This window comes from Talpa occidentalis, unplaced genomic scaffold (genome assembly GCF_014898055.3).
Source record: "Talpa occidentalis isolate TD23 unplaced genomic scaffold, MPIMG_talOcc4v2.1, whole genome shotgun sequence".
Classification (NCBI taxonomy): Eukaryota; Metazoa; Chordata; class Mammalia; order Eulipotyphla; family Talpidae; genus Talpa; species Talpa occidentalis.
The window spans coordinates 41,492,790-41,511,980 of record NW_026555331.1 but is presented as its reverse complement, the minus strand read 5'-3'; the positions used below and the strand labels follow the sequence as shown (position 1 = coordinate 41,511,980).

The window sequence follows — 19,191 nt, the reverse complement described above, 5'->3', positions numbered from 1 at the left end:
AGTTTCAGGGAAACTAGGGGTAATCAAAACAGTGGTAGAAAGAGCACAAGGGACTATGGTGATGGTACATATGTGAATTGGTGGTGGGAATTTCACGGAACTATACCTGAGATGAGAAAGCATACATCGTATAAAAATGAAGAATGAGGCCTCCTCCGTGGCGCAGCGGTTGAGCGCTGGGTTGCGAAGCTGCCCGCGGCCTTTGCTGCGCCTGTTCGATCCCCGGCTGCTCCCCGGCCACCGGAGGAGGGTCCCACATGGCACGCAGACCTCTCCTGCCGCCCGCTGCTCCCCTCAGCAGTGTACATTGGTCCTTCTGCCTGTTCTGCTCCCTGCTCTAGCTCTGGTGAATTCTCTCACCCTCCCGCGCTTCTGACTGTACCCAGTGCATGTATAAAACAAGCAAAACAAACAAACAAATAAATAAATAAAAACATGCCTCTTTAAAAAAAAAAAATGAAGAATGATGTAAAAAAAACATATAAAATCATAAAAAGAAAAGAAATTAAAAGAAACTATAGGGATAAACAAAGAGGGTGGTTGTCCCTAAAGTAAGGAAGTCTAAAGCGTCAATGTAATAAAAAATAGGAAACAAAGACCGATAGGTGGCATGTAGCAAGTGGTAGATCTATTATTTAAAAAAATTTACAGATAATATTGCCCAAATCAAAATGTAGAATAGCAACTGGGTTACAGTGTCCTTTATGTTTTTCTATAGATTGGCAGTGCTAAACCAGCCCTACAGAAAATCATTGATGCAATGGACTCCATTAAAAACAAGGTAAAGTTGCCAACCCCCTTGTTTTCATCCTACTCTCTTCTCCCCTCCACGCCCCCCCCCACAGTGTGTCTCTGGTTTATAGTTGCTTGTTGATTTTGATTTTGATTTTATTATAATTAGTCTTTTTCCTGGTCCCTTATTTAGGTTTTCTAAATTTCTGGTATGAGTGAGACCATCCGGTATTTTTCTTTTTCTTTCTGACTTATTTCGTTGAGCATGATCCCTTCCAGTTCCATCCATGTTGCAAATTGGATGAGTTTATCTTTTTTGAATGCTGAATAATATTCCATGTTGTATATGTACCACATCTTCTTGATCCAGTCATCTATTTTTGGGCTTTCTCTGTACCTTCTACTCAATTTTTCTGTGAATCTAAAATGTTCTAAAAAATAAAATGTATGTGTGTGTGTGTGTGTGTGTGTGTGTGTGTGTAAAAAACAAGGTAAAGTTGAATTTTCTGTTACCACAATGGGGCACCTATTTTCCATATCCCTCTGTATTAGGAAATTCTTTTGACCAAATTGAATGGTTTCCATTTTGAGTGATCAATTAAAGATAAATTGTTGCTTGGATATTTAACCTTTCTTTAAAGATATTTTTTAATGACATTTAAAAAATAAAATTATTGATTTACCATTGGTTTAAAAAATAAGTATGTTTTAGGAGTACAGCTTCATACCTTGACATGTGTACATACTTCACTGTACCTACCACCAAAAGTCTAGTGCCATCAAACTATCAAATTGCCCCCTCTACCCAATCCTCCCCTTCCCCTCTGGTAATCACCATGGTTATCATAGTCTAACTATTTTTTGTGATGTTTCGTTAGTTTGCTTTGTTTATTGATATTCTACTTATACGTGAAATCACCCAACAATAGTCTGTCACTTTCAGACTTATTTTACTTAGCACAATCACCTTAAGATCCACCCATGCTGCACCTCCCTTGTGGTGCAGGGATTAAAGTCTCAGCACTATCAAGCTGTTGCCAGCCATTGCAGCATGAGTTCAATCCCCAGCCAGGGAGCTAACCCATATGGCACAGCAGACCTCTCATATCTCACCAGCTCCTCCCCTCAGCAGTGTATTTCAGTAGGTCTGCCTGTTCTGCTCCCTACTCTGTCTCTGTTAAATCTTCTCATACCTGTGCACCTCTGTCCTATACCCCAGTTCTTGTGTACATAAATAAATAAATCTTTTTTAATAAAAGATCCACCCATGTTATTGTAGAAGGCAAAATTTCATTTTTTTTAAATGGCTGAGTAGTATTCCATTGTGCATACTATATCTATCTATCTATCTATCTATCTATCTATCTATCTATCTATCTATCCACCATAACTTCTTTACCTAGTCATCTGTCAACGGGTATTTGGACTGTATTTATTTTATTTTTAACATTTTTGTTACTAGTATGTATTTTTACTTATCTCAAAGTTGATCCTAATGTTAGTATAATTGTAAGACTTTATTTAATATTGCTTTTAATTGCTTGAACATCCATAATCAGAAAATCTCATGATTGCAAGGAAGATTATCTGGTCAAATTATTCACTCATTCATACAATAGATGATTGTTGAGTACTTACTATGAGCTGGTCACTTTGCTAACCTAGGAGATACAGTGGTGAATGTGACCAATAAGGCCCTGCTCCATGGACATTTATATTCTGTGACCTCTTTGAATTCATCCAAGGGAAGTGTTTAAATCCTCTACATATAACAGTGGCATTGAGGTCATTGAGCATCTGCTTAAAAATTAAAATCACCAGTGGCAGCCCTAACTTTGTAAAGCTTACGGTCATATTGAAGCAACATCTATCTTCTGAAATGCTCACTGTTACTCCTAACTTGATTTTGAATCAGAAAAAAAATTAGGGCCTCCCCTGCTGGCGCAGTGGTTGAGCGCTGGGCTGCAAGACTGCCTGCAGCCTCTGCAGCGCCGGTTCAATCCCTGGCTGCCGGCAAGGGTCCCACATGGCACAACAGACCTCTCCTGCCATGACCGCTGCTCCCCTCAGCAGTGTGTTTCATCGGTCTGCCTGTTCTGCTCCCCGCTCTGGCTCTGGTGAATTCTCTTACCCTCCCGCGCTTCTGATTGTACCCAGTGCTTGTATAAATAAATAAATAAATCTTTAAAAAAAAAAAAAAAGAAAAAAAATTAAATCTGATCTCTCTTAACCTTGACTATTCTCTCTCCAATAACCTTTCACCTAGCCCAGGCAAGTCATCTTTAGTTTCCTTCAACTATTCTCCTAAGACAGCTTTCTCTTTGCAATAGTTTTGTCACTCTTCCTGTAACTCATTCTGGTTTTTATGTATTGGTTTCAAAGTATAGCATCCAGAACTGAATGCAGTTGTTTGGATTTACTCATCAAATAAGATAATATGACTATTGGGGTCTCCCCGGTGGTGCAGCGGTTGAGCGCTGGGCTGCAAAGCTGCCCGCAGCCTCTGCAGCGTTGGTTCGATCCCCGTCCAGCCGGGAGGGTCCCACGTGGCGCGCAGACCTCTCCTGCCATGCCCGCTGCTCCCCTCAGCAGTGTATTTCCTCAGTCTACCTGTTCTGCTCCCCGCTCTGTCTCTGGTGAATTCTCTCACCCTCCTGGGCTTTTGACTGTACCCAGTGCTTGTATAAATAAATAAATAAATCTTTAAAAAAAAAAAGATAATATGACTTACCTCATCACCCATACTGTAGTTATTGCAAACTAAAACACATGATTTCAGTGTCAGCAGTTTCACTTTAAAAATTAGGTAAGGCCAGTTAATACCTTAATTAGAAATATAAGGGACTATCTCAGAGAACAAGATGAGAAACAAACGTGAAAATAATAATCATGTGCTCCTGCTCATATCTGCCTTTATTCCCAAAGTAAAAGTTTTTTTGTTAATTTCTGTTTTATTTTTAGTGAACAATAAACTTCTCTTTAAAAGAACGTTTCTGGTTATCAGAGGGGAAATGTAACTGTTTACGTTCCCTGTTCTCTTGCTGTCAGTCTATGCTGATCGTGTGACTTTTTAACCCATGATTTTGCCTTGTTCCAGGGTAAGAGTGCTGACTTCTCTAACTTTGATCCTCGTGGCCTTCTTCCAGAAAGCCTGGACTACTGGACCTACCCAGGCTCACTGACTACCCCTCCTCTCCTGGAGTGTGTGACCTGGATTGTGCTCAGGGAACCCATCAGCATTAGCCATGAGCAGGTAGGTCAGTTTTCTAACAAGAAGTCTGTTTAGAAGTCTGTTAAACTTCTGTTTAACAAGAAGCAACTTTAGGACCAGCAGAAGAACTTGACCTTTGAAGTCAGGTAGACGTGGCATTAAATTCTTCTGCTGTTTCTAGTTGTAGAACTAATGTCTACAACACTGCTCAGCAAATAAACAGTATTCAGTAAATATTTGTTGTTGTTAACTATAGCCAGTTTGTTTACTCCATAAGACTGGATAATCATGAAGATTAAACAAGAAACTTGTCTGTCACCTAATGAGTGTTTTTTTGTAATCTGTGAAGAAACTAATGCCCAGAATAACAAGTATTCATAGTCAAAGTTATATCACTATCAGTGATAATTCCCACCTCTGCTTACTCACATAGGAGCCTACTACAGTTTTATTTGTATCAGAATGCATTTCTGAACTCTGACAAAGTGTCATACCTTGGAGAAAAATTATCAAAACTCATTCCAAGTTGCTTATCAGCTCAGATCAGAGATTCTTACATTTCTCCTACAATGTAGTATGCGATGTTCAAGTTGTTAATATACTTTCCAAGTCACCAGTGAGTATCCAGTAGATACAAATAACTTCTCTAGATTCTCTCTGTGCTCACAGTTGAATGTAGAAAATGGATATTTCTCAGCAGGATCCTCAAGAACTTGTATCCTGGATAATTTGAGATTCAGCAACCAACATTGAAAGTCATAACTGTTTGAGTACTTATAATGTGACTAAAACATTAAGAGTACAACACTCTTAATAGTTTATTGTTATTTTAAATTTAATAGTTAATTTATTTAATTTAATATTTAATAATATAACATTTTAATATTGAAGTTGGACTCATAGATGTCAAAAACTGCACTATGCAGTAGAGATCACTTTGTCCAACCTTCTCATTTGACAGAAAAATAGAAATACAGGAAAATTGAAGTGCTTTGCACCCAGCTACCTCATGGCAGAGTCAGCTCTGGGAGCAAGGATTTTATTCCTGTAGTCTTCTTTAGAATGCTAATTTATGAGTAGGTGATATTTCACACTTTTTTCAAAAGGGAATCTATATCTGACACTGGGAATTTACTTCCAGTATATCAAAGTGCACCAAGGAAAAATAGTATGCTTGGCTGACATATGACTTGAAAATTGGCCTTGTAGTCATAACATATTTGAACAAATTTCTTGAAATAATAGCATAAGGAAAAATTATGCCACTTCTTATTTGTATATGCTGTCTTTGAGGTACAATTTAAACAATGAATATTCTTTTTCTTCCTTTAATAATACAACTTGAAATCCACATTCTGACATTGAGAGCTATTATTAAATGGATTTATTGTGTACACACACACACACAAACACACACACACAGATTCACATACAGGTGTAGACAGTTGAATTTACTCCAAAGTCCCTTACACTTTAAGGTAACAAGTAATGTTAAAATAAAATTATTTATTGTATATCTTGACAAAATACCAATGGAGTTAATTTTCATATCTTAGAACATGGAGTCTGATGCAGGATCATGTTCAGCTGATAAATCTGGATTCTGGCACCTCCTTTTAGTGATTTCCCTAGTTCTGCCTTACCCATCAGAATTTTCATCCTCAAGGTGACTGCAAAAGGAGTTTGAGCATCATATACAGACACAACCACATCTTAAGGAGGAGAGGAACAGCTTCCTCTTCCACTGACTGGTTCCTTAAGAGTAGGGAAGCCTTTCCTTGAAATCTCCTTGTAGACCGTCTACATTTTACTGATTCGAATTGTGTTTTTACCCACTTCTTACCCAGTACTCAGCAAGAGTTCTTACCCACTTCTTACTCACTTTTTACCCAGTTCTCAACAAGAGAATGTGATCACCATGATCCATTAGACACACAGATTTACCTCTTCCAAGGCTTAAGGGGGAGACGAATTCCTGTGTATGAGAAAGTATGAGGGGATGAATGTTAAGTAAGCAATGTAAATAGACCTGCTATGTTCTGCTACCATTTTTCTGTATTCATTCTTGGTGTCTATGATGCTAAAATAATGAGTCAAGTTGACCAATGTGAGAAAGCAATTAATTGACCAGGTAGGGAGTAGACATTGGCCTATTGGTTTCGTCCAAAAGTTTGAGCTTATTGCACTTTATGAACAGATTTTAACTTTCAGATTACTGAAATTCTGTGGTAATGAAGCAATTCCTAGATGTTGTTAGCAATTTCCCTTGTCTTGTAGTATCAATGATTGTGCATGTTAAAATAGTTGACTTACATTGAAGTTGACTTTGGGGGTGGGAGGGTGTGACTGAGGGAATATTACTGGGCAGAAGTAATCAAATGAAGTTTTTGATTAATAGCTTGCTCTCAATTGCCCTTTCTTTTTTTATTCCCTTTCTTTAGTGGAAGGAAAGTACCCTTTTGCAAAACAACCTTAAAATATGCTCCCCTGGTGGCGCAGCAGTTGGTTGCTTGATTGCTGGGCTGCGAAGCTGCCCATAGTCTCTGCAGCACTGGTTCAATCCCCCCCCCCCCCCCCCCGCCACCGTTGGTTAGGGTCCCACATGGCACGCAGACCTCTCCTGCCGTGCCCGCTGCTCCCCTCAACCGTGTTCTTCATCAGTCTGCCTGTTCTATTCCCCGCTCTGGCTCTGGTGAATTCTCTCACCCTCCTGTGCTTCTGACTTTACCCAGTGCTTGTACAAATAATAAATAAATCTTTAAAAAAATGGGGAGATTAGTTGAAGGCTGCCTGTATCATATACTGGTCAGGGAACTGGACACATTTTGAAAGGGCCTAACAATCAACCAGTGACAAGAATTTGGAATCCCAGTTTGGGAAAATTCATTCCAGTATTTCTGTATATTTAAGCAGAGATGCCAGCCAATCACTTGGCTCATCGGCTTGTAGATCTTGATGCAGAATATCTAATTGAACAGATGTTGTAGTTAATCTTTCCTGGGGATAGAAAACCAAAAAAAATAATATGGATCTAAAATGATCATTTTGCATTTCAGAAGTATATTATAGACTCAGTGCTTAATTATAAAATAAAAGGGGCAAGAAACAAGCTCACAGGAATTTCCAAGTAACACCAATGATTTTGTATGTATTTTATATAAATGGATTTCTTATATAAAAGTATATTTATAATTCATATGTGGTTGTATAGCTATTGGAAATCAATTGAATTCTGACTATTGGTTTATGGAACGATGAATATTGGGGAATGTATTTAAAGATAGAATATGAGCCATAGTGAATATGTTATGAAACTTTTATTTTTTAATCTTTTATTTTGTCTTTTAGTTGATGAAATTCCGGAAGCTTAACTTCAATAAGGAGGGTGAACCCGAAGAGCTTATGGTAGACAACTGGCGCCCAGTTCAGCCACTGCACAGCAGGCAAATCAAAGCTTCCTTCAAATAAGATGGTCCCAGAGTCAGTGTCAAAAATGTCTTTGGGTTTAACTAAGCACAGATCTACTGCCATGGTGAATTTTGAACCCTGGCTGCTTTGTGTCTGGTTTTTTAGACCCCTCATCGCTCACCTGATGTGATTACTAATAAAATGTGAGCAGATTCACCAATTGTTATGCTTGACAGAATTGCTGTGATTGGTGCTTTGCTTATGGTAGTAGCCTTTCTGTAACAGAGACTATAATCTAAAGAATAGGAAAAAGTACCTTGACTTTGTTCACAGCACATGGGGTGATAAGCATTACAATTGTTCACTAAAATGCTATTTTTAAAACATAGGAAAGCAGACTAATTGAGTGCAAGTCCGTCCATACCATGAGATAAACTGAATTGTATAATGTAAATCAGGTAAAAGTAGGGATGATTCTATATAATGTAAATCAGATAAGATAAATGTTCATGATTTCAAAATGTGATATTAAAGAAAAATTTTTAAATTATCTATTTGTAGTAATGTTATCTTAAATATGAATCATGTTGTAATTTAGTGATTTTTGAATTACAGAGTTTAAAGTGAAGTATTATCTATAAAAATTGTTATAATTATAGTTGTGATACAGAGTATATTTCCATTCAAAAATATATCATAACTTAATCAATATTGTATTTTAGATATATTCACTAATAAAATTCAGAATTCTATTTTGCTTGTTTTATTTTGGGCAGTGGTTAATAATCAGGGAGCAAATGTCTACTTTTATAATTCATATTAATATATTACTAATAATAAGCCATCATAGTCAACTTACTGATAATTGAAGGCATTTCCACAAAAGGAGAAACAGTAAATGTCATTTACTATTTGTCAAGCACTGCTTTAAGTATGAGTATACATGCATGTGCTCTTCATGAGAACTCTGTTAGGATTAATCCTGCAAAAGTGAGCGCTGATTACATTAAAAGCAACAAAGTGGAAAAGGGAGCACATAATAAATCAATATAAGCTCCCGGGAAATGAATACAAGTCCATTTTACTGAAAAAAGAGTTCAAGTTTTACCCAGAAATAAAAGTAACCTTAATATTTGAAAGGTAAATTATACTTATTACAGTTCGGAAAAGGTGAATACATGAACTGAAAATCTACCACTATTATGGCTGATCTGAATTTAACACTGTGCCTGGACCATGGAATGTTTGGCTGATGAGTTATTCTGGAAAGTTAAATTTAACAAATAACTCATGTTTTACACTTGGGGAATAAAATATCTTTGTCACTTGAGATATAAAAATTTCAAACTCATTTGTATTCTCACCTATTTTCCTAAAGAACTATGCTGAGTTTATAAAAGTATAAAGATCATAAACTTTGAAGTTTGATTTGTTTTGAATCCTAGCTTTTCTCAACCCCTCTGATCCTAGGTGTAGGAATAGGGTAACACCCAGGGTTGTGATATTTATATTAGGTAATATCGGATGTATAGTCGATGCTTGAAAATAAATGTCTTCCCCCAGTGTCCTGGAATGAGGATTCTTCTTTAATTCATTAATTTATTTCTTATGTGGGTATGGGACTCACATAAGCAATAGAGAACTGCGTGTAAACTAAAAGTAAACTTTTAACATATCAACTTTTAGTTATACACTGAACTAGAAGCTTGTTACATCGGTGTAAAACATAATAGCAGACAAAATGCACAGAAAGTAAGTTGATTTCACAATAGGGAAGGTCTATCAGAACATATATCAAAATCACTATGCACACTCCACCTAGTCATATGGTGCTCCCAAAACTTCCTGAGGTTTCTTTAGCTCACTTGCTAAAATCTAGTAGACAGTTAACTTAGGTTTTCCCCCCCTTTTCCCTTCTGTCCTCACTCTTCCTGATTCCTACATTCATTATAAGAGATACATAGTGCTAAATGATACAAAAGGTAGTATCATTACTTTGGTATTTTTGGCAATTTGATAGAATGAAACAAAAGAGAACTCTGAAGTTTTTGAAAGTGAACAGTTCGTGTTCTGTGATAGAATTACACAATTTCCTTTATATGTGAAACTTGAGAGTTGAAAGTTCATTTTAAGGCATTTGGCAGGAGAATCACATTACACTGCCTTGAGATCCCATCCAGCACACATGATGGAAATACAGTCTGGAGAGCAGCTTGGTGGCCTCACTATTAGAACTTGTCTTACAGGTAAAGATGTCTGGAAAGAGTTTGAAAAACAAGCTTTTAGCCTCGGGTGACAGGGCCATGGTTGCCTGTGGGCAGTGGATCCAGGCACACTTATCTCCACGGTGGGCTGGCATGCTGTCCAAGATGGCAGCCCCGAGCATCTGAAGATTTTCTCCGCACACCTTTGGTCTTGAAGGAGTGATATCTCTGATGTTTTCAGAGAAGGCATTTTCCCTAGTCTTCCTCCTAGAAGAATGATTCTGGCTTGTTTTGCAGAAGCCAGCATTCCCTCTCAGAGAGGATCTCCCTAATGCTCAGTCACAAGTCTGTCCTCTCTCTCCCTCCTTCAACTCTACCTGGGCTTCTAATTCCCATAAGTTTCCTAGTCTTCACGCTTTGTTGTCTGAAGTCTGTTCTCAGAAAGACTTACAGGAGGAATGCCTTTCAGCCCTGAGAGCTGTGCCCAGAATACCTATGTGTGGAATTTCAAAACAGTTTTTTGTTACATACGCAAGTATATACACAGGTTGACAACATGTGAATTTATGATATATAAGTTCTTTTATTTAAGGTTTTCTTGCGAGCCAACTGGTTCCTTCAGGAGCCAATAAAAGAGGATTTAGTGTTCCTATCTTCCTTTGTCACAGTCCATGAATATACTTTCAAAAAACAGAAAATTCAAATATTACTGAACAATGTAGGCTGCAGATATCAGGGAGAGAACAAAAATGAGGCTTTATATCACAAAGTGTACAACATTTCAACATTCAAATCTAGACTCACTGACTCTATCTTCTTTTCCCTCTAGGACTCTGCCTCTCCTGGGGCTGAAGCCTCCTGGCCCTGCTGCCTCCCTTGGGCCTCATTTTCTGCTCTATTTCTAACACAGAGCATTTGGCTCCATCTTCCCCTCCTCCCTCCTAATACGTGTCCATGCTCATGTGTATGCACACACAAGGCACACATGAACATACATGCACCTGTGCACACACACATACTCTCTTGAAACTACGCAACACTAAGATATGCTAAAGGGTAGCAAAGAATAGCTAAAGGCTTCCAGTTTCAAGATCTACTCTCCATAAAAGTGGCTTAGGTATTATACACGTATTTTTGTTGTCATCATTTTTAATTCTTTTACCACACACGTATTATCTATCACCTTCTCAACACAGGAAAATGAAATTTATTCCTATTTTATAAAGAGACTTGGGGGGCTCAGAGGAACTGAGAAGCCTATTTAAGTTCCACAAAAAAACAGAGCACAAAGGACATGCAAATATACATTTAGTGCTCATACGCTTCACTATGCTATGAAGGGTGATGCTTGATGGTCCACGGCGTGTTCTCTGCTGGTGTCAAATCCTCCACCCCAACCCTCCCTTTCTCTAAACTGCTGGGGATTTTTATTGCCAACCCCACAAAGAATAGGGTTCACTAGGATGTGTTGGTCAACTACGTGGGGGCAATTTGCAAATGGGAAGTAGCACAATCTTTCCCACTACAGCACTTGGCTCAAGGCAAAGGCTCAACTAGACTTTCAATAGATATTGCTGAATGAATATATGTATTTTGAAGTCAAATTAATGACAAAATTATACACATCAATGTTGGTGATGATTATACAACAATATAAATATACTTAATACCTCTGAATTGTAACTAAAATATTGTTTAAAAATTATAACTAAAATATAACTTATCACATTTTTTTAAAAAGTTAAATATAAATTCTTTCTATATTATCTACTTTTTTTATTTACTTCTTTCCTGTCAGTTGAAAACAGGCATATTTTGAAAAAAAAATGCAAAAAAACCCTCAGATATTTATAAGCCTCACTAGAAAGATGAATAGGGCCTTGAACAAGACTAGGCCACCTAAATGAGTTGAATTTAAGCATGGCAAATGTTTGATTGATCATAACCAACACATTCTGGAATTAGAATGTCTAGATTTAATGTCTGGCTTTTTGTCTCTTTGCTGCATGAACTGGGGCATGATTTTTACTCTACTTTAGATTAGATAGTATGATGCTATCATGTCCTATTCTGGTGAGCTAGTTCATATAAGAGACATACTATTGTTCTTAGAAAGCATTTAAAAATATAAGCTATGAACAGTAAGAAGAGCTATGGATCCCAAAAGTGCTTAAAAATGAAGCATTAAGTATTATCTCAACTTTGGCCAGGATGCTGCTTGCAAATGGCTACCAATAACTTCATCTATCATTTTCCCTCCTTCTCTTAGGTATCAGAATACTATTTATGCTACATTCTTGGAAGATGCCCCCCAAAATCCTTCATGTCCTTATCATTCTACGAGGTAAGTTAAGTATAGGGACCAGTAATAATAGATGGGTATAGAATAAGCACTTCTCCTATTTGCTTTAAAGTCTATGCAACCAGAAAGTAAAATTCAATTGCCTCCTTATTGCATTGGTTCTGTAAATTACATTTCAGTATATATTTTAAGCTTTTTAAAAACATTTAAAATAAGATTTTGAAAACATCTATTGGGCAGGTAATCTACACTTACACTCCTCCGATTGGAATGGGCACAACTATTCTGCAGCTCCTGGGCTGGTATTGGAATCCAGGTGGTATTGGGGCCAAGCTCCAAACTGCCCTTTTATTTTTGCATTAATTTAAAATTTTTGAAAAAGGAGATGTTTCAGACTGACTTTCACTTGTTTTCTTACTGACAACTCTGGGGTATATTACCTACATGGAGAATAATTCCTTAGTTTCTTTTAGTATTATGTAATATGAAAACATAAACATCAGCTTTGAAGAAAAATAGTTAATATGCATCACTGTTACCAACAGGGATTAATGCATAAGGTATCAAATAAATAAAAATGAAAATGTTTTGAATAAAAGAATAAAGTTTAGAATATAGTTTTGGGAATCCTACTGAGCAACAAATTTTCCAACTCTTTGACTTTGAATTAATGATTGTTTTAATGATTCAAGTCTGTTTCTTCATGTGTAAAATGGGGATAAAAACACATGTCAGAGATTAATGTCAGAAGTGAGCTGGAAATGTACAAAAATTGTTAGTATCATCTGGCTCATAGTAAGTGCTCAATAAAATTTTGCTGCTATAAATATACTTGAAATGAGAACAACTTTCCCTTCAAACAAAAGGAAGCCTATATCCTTACTGCAGGATCTCAACAGCTTCTACCTGGCTGACTCAGGTATGGTCAGGCTTCTAATGTCTGAATGCTAGCTCTGCCTCCACGACATTGTGAGATAATAGTTAAGAACATGTAACTGTCTTGGGTTTCCTTTTCCTCATCTGTTCAATGAAGATATTAGAGTGGTTTTGAGGATTTAAAGAGCTAATCTAGGTAAAACACCATGCCTTGCTCATAACAAGTGCTCAACAAATATTAGCTAAGATCATTAAAAATTCATTGACTTAATAATGCAGAAATCCATTTTCTGATGTAGAAGTTGGATTTTTTCCAGGTTTCTGAAAATACATAATTAAATAAGTGAGTATATGGTTGCCTCTAATGGCCAAGTTGAGGCTTTTCACCTGAGAACAAAGATCGGTTAAGCCCAATATAATGACTGATTCTTCCCAGTATAATTTGAGGAACACCCACAGTGACAGCTCTGAAAATGGACACCATCTAGCAGATAAATGGTTCAGTAACTATGGAATGACAGTGTGGGAATAAGTTGGGGAAGATATGTATCTAATGTCTTTTTTGGTATAGAGATAGAATTGTCAGGGGCTGACAGTCTCTACCACTTTATTTTTCAATTGATCTTATAGAATGCAAAAAAAGCACTTTTTGCAGGGACACCCAATCATTGGCATAGTCTCATATGCCAGTGAGCAAGTCTTCAATATATGTGCTTTATTTTCATTTACATTCCTTTCATGTGAATTTACTGAGTAACTACAAAATAGATTGCTATAGCCATAAAGTTATATGTATTTTTTCAAAATGCCACTGTAGTTGAACTAATTAATTTATATTTGTATAAAAGACAGTAAGTTGACTTTAAGTGTACACCAGTAAGATTGCTATATCTGAATTTGCATATAAATCAGTAAACATTTACATGTACATTTCCAGTTTTGATGTTCCAATCTTACCTGATAGAATTGCAGAAAATTTGGTCTACAATAGATTTTTTCGATGCACATATTTCTTCAGATGGGGGTGGTATACATTTATTCAAAGAACATTCCTTGGGCATAACTTACTACTATTCCTGCTGATGGAACAGGAAAATAGATAGTGCTTGTGGGCAAGTTTCAGAGGTGATAGACCCGTGAATATATTTAGGTCTGGGTCTCTCCATCACTTGTGCTACCAGTAGGGAATGAGAGCTCTGCCCTTGCCATGGGGCCTAGGACCCCAGACACATCACTGACAGGGCTGTCACCCTGGCCATGACTTCCAGTTTAAGCATTTACAGTCCCGTGGCCTTAGTGCCATATAGATGATTATGCTCTTGGTGATCACTTTCCCTATCTGTGCATTACACTAACGTGGGGTGTCCCACGCACCACAGAGCTGTCTGAGCACCAAAATGCTGAGATGCAGTTATTTCACTAGTCTCTCCCTGCCCCCCATCTCTCTCACTCTTTGCTCCACCGCCCCTCATGTTTGCATCATTGTTTTTAGGGACCATGTAGACTTTGGGACCATGTAGACTTTGAGCTGTGAGCAATTCAGGGCTTCGTTTTCACTCATAATGCTTTTCTTTTCAGGCTTCGCCTGGTTTGAATAACATTCTACTCTGCCTACATGGATTTATAGACATTAATCACATTGCTTCTTTTTCAAAAGCAGATTTTTAGTTTTTACATATACTGATTCATTCTAATTGACTCAAGGGTATTGGCCAACCCAGCATCTCCACAGCATTCAAACTTAACATCTTTTTGGATTCCTTAAATGAAACGGGATTCCTAAATCCTTTCACCAGTAGTAGATAGCAATCCATATTAGTTTGCTTGGAGTCACAAAACACTTTTTTATTTCACAGTTCTGAATGCTGGCAGTCCAAGACCAAAGTGTTGTCTGATCTCTGAAGGTGCTAAAGAACAACCTGTTCCAAGGCTTTTTCCAAGCTTCTGGTAGTTCTTGGACTTATGGCAGCAAAACTCCTGTCTTCACAGGGTGTTCTCTTGGTGTGTCTGCATCCCAGTTTCCCTTCTTAGAAGGACATCAGTCACATTAGCTTAGGGACCCACCTTACAGCACTATGACCTCATCTTAACTAATTACATCTGCATGGGCCCTATTTCCAAGTAATGGCACTATCTGAGGAACTGGAGGAGGAAGGACATAATTCAATCCATAACACTATTTAACGATTCTTTTACATAATATTTGTATTTCTATGACAAAGTGAAATGCTATTCCTCAGAAATTCCTAAACATTTCCTTCACGGGCTTGTACTTAATTTCATCATTGTTTTTCATTTTCAAGGATTTTATGGACTATATATAACAACTTTTAATTACTGCAACAGAAATAAATATAAATTTTAAAGGAAGAGAAAATAAAACAGTCTAGGATCCCATGTATTTATATTAAATGTAAATTTTTGTCTCATAAAGGGCAGGTATTTTTGCAGAATATTTGTGTATTCTTCTGCCACACAGAAAAAAAAAAAAAAACAACAAAAACAAACCACTTACCAAGCTACACCCATGTCCTTAACATCTTCAAATAAATTTTTTAGAAGCCTTCAGTTTGGGGAAAACCAGTGAGACTTTTGCCTGTACCCTGTATTTTAGAGTCTCAGTTACAAGTCTTGTTCTTTTACATTGAGGGCAAAGCTCTTTCTATAGATATCAGAATATGGCCAACTGCTTCCAATGTATCAAATTTCTATAATCTAAAAGCATTAAGAGCCTTGTTAGCTGACAAAAATAATTTTTGTTCAAAGTAAGTGGCGCATGAATTTGGTTTTGTGTCAACTCGTTGAATGTAGGAGGAGAAGCAATTCACTTTCAAACTTTTAAAAGTGTCTAATATTCTGGCACATCTAGATTTCAGATTTGTTTCTCTTAAAATGAATTCTGAATTAACACTTCATACAATTTTCTCTTGTTCTTTAAGGACTGGAAACAAAGCATTAGACTCAGTGAAGTGACCTGAGCCTTTCAATTAAACTCCATGTTGCTTCATATAAATTAAAACAGACCTTTTGCTTAAAGATCCTAAGAACTAACACACTGGCCATAATCACCCTGTCAAGTTCACTTCCAGCTGAAGTTGTCATTCTATAGTTCTCTGCTTGGAAAAGGAGTGCTTGGTTGTTCTCTGATACAAATTTGGATCAAGAAAAGACTTGGAATAAAGATTTCTACCCCAAAGAGATAAGTGTGAATAGGTGAATCAATCTATCAGATCATCTTCCTTTACAAACTAGAATAGAAACTAAAAAGAAGATTGTTTAATAGAGAGAACAAAACAATACATACAGCCAAAAAAGCCTCGAAGCCCAGCAGGGAAGCAGGAGAAGCTGGACCCCAGAGCTTTCTGGGTTTTTGTCAGCTCTGTTTCCATCTGTGTGAATTTTTAGCGTCCCATTTAGTACAGCAACCCAAGTTATTCTTTCCTTCTTACAATCTAAAACACCTAACACACACATAATCAGAGATCACTGTATTCTGTGAATATTTAGTGAGCCTCTCCTGTTAGGTGCTGGGCTCTGAGCTTAAGATTTCTAGACTTCCAGAAGTACGTAAAAGAAATATTTTGTGAATTGCTCTTTTTAAAAATCGAAACAAGCAAGAGATGACTTAAATGTGTCTCTTCCACTAAGACAGCTGTGGATCTTTATTTTGTTTTCACTTCTGTATTCCTAAAAGACTGTAAATGGATTGCAAATCCATTTTGAACCAAGGATGTAGGCATTTCTTCCCTCGTGGATCATGTTCACATGAATGATATGTGATGTGCTGTCATGGCTAAGATGGTGCTTAGTAGAATTCTAAAAATTCATATATGATCCCATTTTTTTTTCAAAATAAACTTAAGCAAAAAATAAAGTGAGAAGTCATCATTCCACGACTAAGTATTTGCTAGCATGGAAGATGTTATTGTAAGATTGTTGGAGATGGAATTTGGTTAGAGAATGCATGCGTTCTCTGATATGTTATATTAAGGGATTAAATTAGCTGGGTCTCATTTTTGCCATCTTCAAAGATGTAGATAATAACCCTAAATAACCTGTCGTGAGAATCAAAAAAGATCATGCATTTTAAGTACTTAGTGTAGTACTCAGCACATGACTAATCAATAATTACTAGTTTCTTTCCTTTCTCCTTGCTCTTCCTTCCAAATTCCTTTTATCAATAAAATCAGGTGCAGCATTAAAAAGCTTACTTGAAAATTTACCTTAATGCCCACATCCCCAAACTTAAGTGTCAATGTATCTTATTCTTCTGAGTCATCTTATTTCATGTGACATCCACTTCCTATATCACATATTTTTGACCTTAAATAAAAACCAAAGAGAAACCACTTTTTTTGTATGTCATATATAAGTTTTCAGGTGACATAGAATAATTTTTAGCTCTTTCTACAACAGGATGTGGTTGAGAAACAGGAAATATTTCACTTCTGGAAATGGGACCCTGAAATATACATGCAGTTAACTCTTCCTGTGACAGGCAGGAATAGCTCCAGGAATAAAATGATCTACTAGGACCTCCTTAGTTGTGCAAGGGGTTAAGTCTCAACACTATGAAGATGTCAGCAGCCACTGCTGCGCGAGTTTGATCCCTGGCCAGGGAGGTGACCCACATGGCACAGCAGACCTCTCCTGTCTCGCCTGCTGCTCCCTTCAGCAGTGTATTTCAGTAGATCCACCTGTTCTATTCCCCACTGTCTCTGGTGAGTCCTCTCACCATGCGCACCTCTGGCCTGCACCCCAGTTCTTGTATGTATAAATAAATAAAATAAATCTTAAAAGAAAATAAAATGATCTGCTAGACTTCAACGTTGTTTGGGCCCTTCTCAACTATCTAGATTCCCAGACCTCCTGTCTAAAGGTTGGCTCTGACAGTGTCTTAATATCAGATAAGTGTCTAACTACAGTAAGATTTAATTAAGGATAAAAATTAAAGAAACAAAGCTTGGAAAATGCTCTTTAGGATGCAAATTAAATGAGAAATTTTAGTTAAAAACTTGTCTTTTTACCCATCAGAACAGCTGCTATTCAAGGCGAGGAACTGCCCACTTACTCTCCGTGCATACCATGCACAGTTTAGGTCAACTAGTTCAGCTACGCATACATGTCTTCATTCACAGGAAATCTCACACAATTGTCTATAATGGCACTATTTTTTTTTTAAGATTTATTTTTATTTATGCATACAAGAGCTGGGGTGTAGGCCAGAGGTATGTGGGGTGAGAGGATTCACCAGAGACAGAGTAGGTTGCAGAACAGGCTGATCTGCTGAAATACACTGCTAAGGGGAGCAGCGGGGGAGACAGGAGAGGTCTGCTGCACCATATGGGTTATCTTGCTGGCTGGGATCAACTCAGGCTGTGGCAGTGATAGTGCTGAGACTAACCACCATTTTTTCTTGCGGCTCCAGACCTCTTCTCTAGAACACAACCTCTCCTTTCCAATAGTCTTTTTAACTTTGCCACCTGGATGAATTTAAGGCACCTTTAAACTTTACTATAATCAAAAGGACCAATTGAGCTTGTTGTCTCTGTAATCTTCCTCATACTTGACTTTCTCCAGATCTGCAAATGGCATCACCTCCCATGCAGTTGTGCAAGCCAAAAACTTAGAAATATCATCTGATTCTTCTCTTTCCTAACAATTTCCACGAACCTCATCCAAGCCACGATTGTGTCTTCACTGAAATACTACAACACCATGTCTCCCTGCCTCTGTTCTATGTTCTGGCTACTGTGCTGTTGATTGCCCACATAGAACTCGGAGTTATCAATCTCAAACGTAGGTTGGATCACGTTGCTCCCCTCTAGCAATCCTTCCAACAGCTTCCCAACACTTTAGCAAGGAAATCGAAGCTCTGCTTTCAGAGCTCTAGGTGGTCAGCTGCAGTGTCTCCTACGCACTCTTTGCTCTTTATTCCAGTTTTACTGCATTCCAGTACACTTCCCTTATTTTGTGCCTTTAAGGGTTTCACATTTTCTATTCCTTCCCCTTGGAAGGTTTTCTTGGTAATTTTAAATTGGTAATTCCTCCCATTTGAGATCTCTGCTGAAATGCTGATGCCATTTTGTAAAAATCTTACTTTACTATCCTAGATAAACTAGCTCCCCAATGCCCCACCTCCATCCCTCTCTAGTCTGCCATTGTATTATTTCTGGAAAGCACCTTTATTTCTTCATTGAAGTAAAAGGTGAGGTTTCATAAAAGAGGGGTTATGCATAATTGAGATTTTGAGAGTTACACTTTTGGGAAGGATGAGGTAAAGGGTTCCTATCAAAATCAAGGGACCAGGAAAATGTAATTCAGTTAAGGGTCCTGAAGGCACTTGGTTGACTGATTAAAGAAACAAAGTGAGTGTTATTAATAATAATGGTGAAAAGATGCCTGATAGTCAATAAAGAAATATGACTTGTAGATTTACATCATCTTAATCATACAAT

The 19,191-nt window shown here is 37.4% G+C and overlaps 1 protein-coding gene across 39 annotated transcripts in view; it reads left to right on the top strand.

Moving 5' to 3' along the window:
* The window catches only part of CA2 (carbonic anhydrase 2), a 183,973-nt gene that overhangs the window by 11,484 nt on the left and 153,298 nt on the right, over window positions 1–19,191 (top strand). For 32 of the 39 annotated variants that reach the window (XM_054692132.1, XM_054692140.1, XM_054692127.1 and 29 more), the window contains exons 5-8: window positions 719–781; window positions 3,830–3,985; window positions 7,292–7,386; window positions 11,825–11,899. In XM_054692132.1, coding sequence (XP_054548107.1) covers window positions 719–781; window positions 3,830–3,985; window positions 7,292–7,386; window positions 11,825–11,899 — 389 coding nt within the window. The other 7 variants (XM_054692129.1, XM_037504486.2, XR_008550617.1 and 4 more) reach the window with 6 other exon arrangements.